The following is a 7,499-nucleotide window of genomic DNA, read 5'->3' on the forward strand; positions in this document are numbered from 1 at the left end:
TATCAGAATAAGAGCAGAGGGAGGCCGGTGTTTCTCCCCAGGGGAGAAGGGAGGAAGCTGGGCGGGTCCGCACGATGCCCCGGAGCCTCGAACCCAGGCGGGCACTCTGGTCTCCAGCACAACACGGGAGGAGCGGGATTCCCATTGCACTTGAGAATGGAGGCAGGGTACCCGGCTGTGGCGGGGGCCTAGGGCCAGTAGCGCTCATTTGGTGAAGGTGGGGGCGAAGCGCTTCGGGGGGAGGAGGAGGTTCCTGCCCTGGACTCCACTCTAGGCGCGAGTGGGGGGCGCAGCGCTGCCCCTCGAGCGTTCAGCAGGGGGCGCTGCTCCGGGGGCGTTGGGCGGGGTAGGGTGGGAGAGGAGGGGGGCCGCGGCTGGCCGCGCACACTTCCCCCATTATTAAACACTATGTTCAAAAGGCGCCGGGGGACTTCCCGGAGCCACGGAGCCTTCGCCGCCCGCCCGCCCGGCCCACGGAGCCCATGGACCTGAGCACCGCCGCCGCGCTGTGCCTCTGGCTGCTGAGCGCCTGCCGCCCCCGCGACGGGCTGGAAGCGGCCGCAGTGCTACGAGCGGCGGGGGCTGGGTCGGCCTGGATCCCGGGGGGCGGCGGCGGCGCGGGCGGCAGGCGGACCCTCGCCCCGGCTGCAGGTGCCCCGGCTGTGCCGACCGCCAAGGTCCCCGGAGCCCGCGTCGCGCGCCATGCCGCCGGTTCAGCCTTCAGGAACGGCTCGGTGGTGCCGCACCACTTCATGGTGTCGCTTTACCGGAGCCTGGCGGGACGGGCTTCGGCCGGGGCAGCAGCTGTCTCCGTCTCAGGCCACGGCCGCGCGGACACGATCACCGGCTTCGCAGACCGGGCGACCCAAGGTACTTACGCCTTTTCTGTGCTTGCCCACCCGTCCGGTCCTGGGCTGAGAGACCACCCCTGGAGCTGTACCACTGCTCCATTCTGTTCGGGGCTGCGACCCTGTACATCCCAGACTCAGGTGTTAGAAACCGCCAAGGCCATCGCTCCGGAAACTCTGCGCCTGGACTGTGGGCGAGTCGTGGCAGCTTGCGGGGCTGAGCCGGTCCCCCTCGGTGGGGCTGCCCTGGCATTATCGGGTGGCAGGTAGAGGGCTGAGCCGGTCCCCTCTGTGGGGCTGCCCTGGCATTATCAGGTGGCGGGTTCTTTCGAAGAGGCAGCCTGTGCCCTAGATTCACTTCTTCGGGAAGGGTCTGGAGTGGCCTCCGGCTCATAGCCCTTGGAGAAGAAAGGAGGGCAGGAGTTGGGACTCAGGGATCTGGCCGAGAGAGTCTGCAGCATTGATGGTGGCTACTTCGTCCCAGCTGTGTCTGCAGCTCCCAGTCTCCCCGGGAGCAGCACAACTTGAGGAAAGCCCAGGGGAATCTGGGGCGGAGGCAGGCATCAGACGCAGTAAACGGCCCTGAGAAAGAAGCTGGTGGCCCCATCAGGTCTGAGAGTGTCCTACTCCAGGCTGGTCTGGTGGTGGTGGCTTGGGTGTGTTCCAAGTATGTAGCTAGGGGTGCCTGTGTTTGGTGCTGGGCCCCTTCAAGAGCCAGAGGGCCAGGACTCTGGTTTCGGAGAGGACAGGCCAGGAGCCCCGGGGTTGTAGGCCAAGTGCCCACCTCTCTCTGCCCAAGGCCCGCTACTCTAAAGGTAGGATGTGGGTGAGGCCGTGTGGTGGTTGCTGTGTCATCTGGATTTTATTAATCTCCACTGAAATCATTAAAGCAGACAGATAGGGAAAATTTAACTAATTTCAGGAGGAAATGCAAGTAATTTCAGCTTTAATTTTATCCAGCCAGAGACAGCATGGAGAGCAGGAGGGAAAGAAAGGCAAATAGGAATGCAAATAAATGCTGCCGGTCTGAGGTGGCCCCTGGTGGGCAGCCACTGACAGCGGACCTCAGACCTCGGCCTGGGAGAGCAGGCAGAGGCCAGGCAGTGACCAGATCCTGCATCCCCCCAACACATACACAATGCCTCTCCACAGACGGCTTTATTTTGGGTAGTGGAAAACCTGGGCCCAAATGGCTCTATGTCAGAACATTCAAACATTCTCTGAGGGCATGATAAGGCCCTGGACTGGATGCTGGATCCTCATAGGAAACCCCAGGCCTCACAGGGCCCTGCGGGTTCCCAGGCTGCAGGAGGGGGCTATGCAGTGCCCTAAGCTGGCAGAGGCACTGCACTCTTTTTCTTAGCTTGAGCCAAGTCTAACACTGCCTCAGACTAGGATAAATCCTTTCTTGGGGAGTTTCCCTGGGCTGTCAAGACCTGAGAGGCCAGATCTTCTGTCCCCCTCCTTCACCCTGACCCTCACCTTGGAGCAGGACCGCTTGAGATCCCCAGAGGCTGTGACAGGGCCAGACCTCCGACTTCAGGCATCAAGGCCTGGAGTCTGTGGTTGGTGGGCAAATCCCCAATGGTTGGGGGAGTCTGCACAGTCTCTGTGAGTTTGGGGCAAAATGAAACCATATGACCCCCTTCAAAGGGAGCTCCTTATCTGCTGCTTGGTGGAATTTAAAAAAATTTTTTTTGCCTGAGCCCAAAACAGAAAAAAAAAAAAAAAAAAAGTGTCCACAACCAGAAATAAAACCCCCAAACTCAAGATAAGTAACAACAGAGGGAAGAATGTGCCCACGAAGGGACCAGCGGGTCCTGGAAACAAGACCTCCCTGTCGCCCACTGCCTTCACTGCAGCAAGGCCATTCAGGCTGCTCCAAACCCCTCCAGAGGTTCCTTTCTTTTCTTTACGGACTTTCCTCCTCCTTCGCAGCCCGCTGGAGCACACAGGGAGGAGCCCAGCCAGCAGCAGAGGTCATTGCTGTGAGACCCTGGTCCCTACCTGGGCCTCAGTTCCCCTTTGGCAAAGCGATGAGGTTGGAGTAGAGGGACTCTGCAGTCGCGCTCCCCTTCTGGACGACTGGCAGAGCCTCAGCCTGCCTGGGAGGCTGTGGGCGGAAGAGATGTCCAGGTTGGGCTGGAGGAAGAGAGGTAGCAGAAGACACAAGAGTTTTCAGGGGACAAGAATTTACGGATTTTGCACAGCCTGAGACTTTCACCTTTCCAGGGGGCAATAAGGAGCACTCCGCATACAGTTAGCCACCTCAAGAAGGGCCGCCGGACTTCCGAGCCACTCACTAGAACTTTCCTCTGCATGGGACCCTGTCCCCAGGAACCCATGGCTGTGGAGCAGGCATCAGAATTCTAGTGGGCTTAAGTCTTGAGTCTCCTGGTGCGGGGGCTGTGCTTCTGCTCTGTGGGTTGTTGGGTGGAGGAAACCAAACTGGGTCCCTATAGTCTGGGCCGACAGAGACTCAGGGCAGGCAGCAGGTACAATGGGCCTTATTCCCTCCTGGAGAGCAACTGGGACGTTTGCAGGTAGGAGGCCCTATGGCTGGAAAGAGTGCAGGTTTCGCTCTCACTCGCTCTTTCTCTGTCTCTGCCGATCCCCTGCAGATGAATGGGAGGCCGAGACGGGCCAGAGCTTCTTGTTCGACATGTCCAGCCTTCCAGAAGCTGATGAGGTGGTGGGCGCTGAGCTGCGCGTGCTGCGCCGCGGGCCTCTCGAGCCTGGCCCTGGCCGCGGGACTGCCCCGACGCTGCTGTTGTCCACGTGCCCAGGCGCTGCCCGCGCGCCGCGCCTGCTGCACTCACGGACCACGGAGACCCTGGACGGCAAGCGCTGGGAGGTGTTCGATGTGGCGGACGCCGTGCGGAGCCACCGCCGAGAGCCGCGCGTCCGCGGAACGTTCTGCCTCTTGCTGCGCGCGGTGGCCGGCCCGGCGCGGAGCCCGCTGGCACTGCGGCGGCTGGGCTTCGGCTGGCGGGGCGGCGGCGGCGCGGCGGCCGCGGAGGAGCGCGCGCTGCTTGTCGTCTCCTCCCGCTCGCAGAGGAAGGAGAGCCTGTTTCGGGAGATCCGTGCCCAGGCCCGAGCTCTCGGGGCCGCTCTGGCCGCGGAACCGCCTCCCGACCCGGGACCCGGGACCGGGCCGCTGAGAGCAGTCATCAGCGGCCGCAGGCGGCGGAGGACCGCGTTGGCCGGGACGCGGGCGGCGCAGGGCAGCGGCGGGGGCGCGGGCCGGGGCCACGGGCGCAGGGGCCGGAGCCGCTGTAGCCGAAAGCCTCTGCACGTGGACTTCAAGGAGCTGGGCTGGGACGACTGGATCATCGCGCCGCTGGACTACGAGGCGTACCACTGCGAGGGCGTTTGCGACTTCCCGCTGCGCTCGCACCTGGAGCCCACTAACCACGCCATCATTCAGACGCTGCTCAACTCCATGGCGCCCGACGCGGCGCCGGCCTCCTGCTGTGTGCCCGCGCGCCTTAGCCCCATCAGCATCCTCTACATCGACGCCGCCAACAACGTGGTTTACAAGCAATATGAGGACATGGTGGTGGAGGCGTGTGGCTGCAGGTAGCGTGCGGGCTGGACAGGGGGCAGCCGTGCCGCCAAGGACCCCAGCTGAAGAACAGCAGCGAGCCACCCTGTCACCGAGCATGGAGCGTGTCCGACACTGGCCCAGCCCTCACTGGGGAGGGAGAGCGCTCGTTCACACTCACACACACACGCGTGCACACAGGCGTACCTTGGACGCCTTCAGAAAACTATGGGATGTGATGGCCCGACCTGCCTGCCGCGATCGACTGTCAGCCACGTCTTTGTGTTTGCAAACAGACCACTACTCCCATTTGGGGAGAGGGAGGTGTGTGTGTGTGTGTGTGTGTGTGTGTGTGTGTGTGTGTGTGTGTATGTGTGTGTGTGTGTGTGTGTGTGTGTGTGTGTGTGTGTTGATGTTACAGTAACAGGCATGAAAAGGGATAGGAAGTTGGGGGATCCAGAATGGGTGACCTAAGGGGGTGCTCGAGTACGTTTCATCGCAGCCCTTTTTGTTTCTGGCTGGGTTGGTGTGTGAGCGGCTGAGTTCCCGGTGGTGCACCCTGTAGCTGGCTGACAGAGGCTGAATACCCTCTTCCAGGATTTGCCTTGCACCGGAACCATTTACTCCGGGAAGGAACCGCTGCAAAAGGCATCTTTTCTAACTTTTAAAAGTTGATGTGCCCCCTGCCTCAGTTGTGGAAGGGCAGTTTTGTCTGAAAGACTGTATTGTGGAACTTCCTCAATCTCTGTAAGGGTCAACTCCGTCGCTTTTAATCTACTCTGATTTGAAATGATCTAGAAAGTGGAAAGGATATTTTCCTTTCTTGGGGGTGGGGAGTGAAAATTGCCTATTCTGAGCTGACATGACATTGCGGGTCAAGAAGGAGCTGCTGGGTCAGAAGATTCCCTAGCTTGGCGGATGGAGGTGGTAGCACCGCCTTAAGGTTGTCGAGAAGGAAGTTAGTGTACTGAGCGAATGGAACAGGGAAACTGCTTTTCCTAGAGACCTGCCAGGAGGTTTTCCTGAGAAGCCGGAGAAGAGGCTGTCAGGGCTTGAGTGTCCTCAGGTTGGCTTAGCAGGGTACACAGGTTGGTAGCCAGGTAGGTGCAGCCCCCCTCCTAAATAACATGTTCTGAATGGTTGGCAGGTGCTTGAGCTCAGCTATCCGGTGGGGTCGGCCTCAGCATTCACATACTCTCACTAGTGTTGTGCTGTAGTTTTTGGCAGTGTTTTTGTAATGTGAAGGGAAGCCACACAGAAGTGCTTTTGTCAGACTTAAACTCACAACCTAGACCCTGAGATCAGGAGAAGGCCAACACCTCCCCTCCTCAGCATCCCAGGTTGGGTGCTGTGGCCTTAGGTAGGGCAGGGCCTCGATGTGCGGTGTGTGGGGTGGGGGGCAGAGATGGAAATCCTTATTCCCCACTTTCTGTTTTTTTGCCTCCAAAGAGCTGTATTGATGGTCAGATTTTTCTATCCATGTAAAAGTGAGCTGAGCATGCAGCCTTCATTGTGTTGATTCCGGTATGCCTGGGAATCCTTTGTGTCCTGTTGTAAATGGTTGGGAGAGGGAAGAGAAACAGGTTAGACTCCAGCCGTCTGGGGTTCAGAGGACTTCTTTGAAAACCTTTGCAGCCCTCCTGGGTACTTCTGTGTAATGTCGTGCTGGGCTTTCTTCTTCAGGGTCCTGGAGAGGCATCAGTTCCTCCTTTGTCTTAGAAGCTAAGGTCTAGGACAATTCATAAACATTTAATTCTTAATGATGACACTCTTGAGAGAGGAAAAAGGGAGAGGGACTAAAGATTTAGATACAGCCAATTTATTTAAGGGTCTCACCTGAGTCCTTTAATCCTGTAAAATTTCCCCAGAAGGAAAAAAAGATGTATAAATTTTTCTTAAAATTAAGATCCCCCCCCTCTTATAATGTGATTTTATATATTTTTGGCTACATGAGTGGCTATAAATAACCAGAAAACTGAAAAGTCCCTTCAGGTTAAAATTTTTAAAAACATCCAAACTTGGCTGCTCTGGTGCAATCCCATCTTATTTTAGGGACTGAGCAAGGATGAACTCCAAATTTGTGAATTTTGCCCGAGAAGTCTCTTGTTTTCTAAACAAAACTTGTTATAATGAAAAAATTTTTTAAGTGGCACTAACATGTTATAAGTGACGTTAGAAGGTTTAGAAAAGAAGTTAGCAAAAAGCTACAGTTGAATATTATTTTGGAGAAACCCTAGGGTATTTAATATTTTTGGACCAAAAAAAAAAAAAACATTTTGATAATTGTTTAGTGACTAGGAAAAACACTGTTTTTTAAGAAAATGTCTTGATTTAGCCTGAGCTTTTTATGTAGGAAAAAATGCCAGTTTTCCCCGTTTCATCTGTTGACTTCCTTCTAACAAAATGTGTTATGAGTGATGTGGGAAGCAAGTGCCTCCCTGCATCTTGAGTCCAGGCTGCACCCTGGGAAGAGCAGAGGTGCTGTCCTCAGACAGTGACAGTTCCTCCATGGTTCCATCCCCTCAGTGTGCTCTTTGTCTATTGCACGAAAGGCTACCTTTTAGATTTCCTCTGGAGACCCCTGGAGCCATGGTTAACACAGGGGATGCATTCCTTGCATGAAAATGAGAAGAAAAGGGCCACCACAGGCAGGGCAGACACGGTTTTGGTGCTAGTGTGGTAAAACTAGCTTCTGCCAGCACAGGGGGTAGCACCGTGTGTTCTCTGCCCTCTAGGCAGTGGAGACCAGTGCAAGCCCAGAAGCTCTGTTTGAATCCTCACCTGGAATCTCTAGTCACAGCTGACAGCAGGGATGAAGTGTGTTAGGGACAGCAGTCCCTTTTTCTCCCCCTGCCCCATCATCCTCAATCTGAGGTCACCAAATTCTCCCTCCTAAAGTCAGCGGAATTTTCTGGTTGGGGGAAGAATTGTGCATGACTAGTTGAGATCTTTTGAACCACTATTTCCTTCTAGTGAGTAGGGTTGTAAGGTTTGGCATTCCTGCTGAGGGAGCTTGGCAAAGGCCAGGTGGGGCCCAAGTGGGGCTGGATCTGCCAAACACCAAGACAGTCTGGTCACTGCTGCTTAAGCCAGAACTTTCACATTAA

The 7,499-nt window shown here is 56.5% G+C and overlaps 1 protein-coding gene across 1 annotated transcript; it reads left to right on the plus strand.

The window, feature by feature from the left end:
• Positions 1-439: 439 nt before the first annotated feature.
• GDF7 (growth differentiation factor 7) lies at positions 440-4,475 on the plus strand. The gene is made up of 2 exons (XM_053589750.1): positions 440-870; positions 3,470-4,475. Exons 1-2 carry the CDS (start codon positions 483-485, stop codon positions 4,429-4,431), a joined length of 1,350 nt encoding a protein of 449 aa, XP_053445725.1. The 5' UTR covers positions 440-482; the 3' UTR covers positions 4,432-4,475.
• The last annotated feature ends 3,024 nt before the right edge of the window (positions 4,476-7,499 follow it).

This window comes from Nycticebus coucang, chromosome 4 (assembly GCF_027406575.1).
Source record: "Nycticebus coucang isolate mNycCou1 chromosome 4, mNycCou1.pri, whole genome shotgun sequence".
Taxonomy (NCBI): domain Eukaryota; kingdom Metazoa; phylum Chordata; class Mammalia; order Primates; family Lorisidae; genus Nycticebus; species Nycticebus coucang.

Excerpts from the sequence above, each read along its gene's own strand:
- GDF7 (XM_053589750.1), top strand. The coding sequence starts at position 483 with ATGGACCTGAGCACCGCCGCCGCGCTGTGCCTCTGGCTGCTGAGCGCC. Across the intron at positions 871-3,469 it reads CGCAGACCGGGCGACCCAAG|ATGAATGGGAGGCCGAGACG; the intron begins GTACTTACGCCT and ends GATCCCCTGCAG.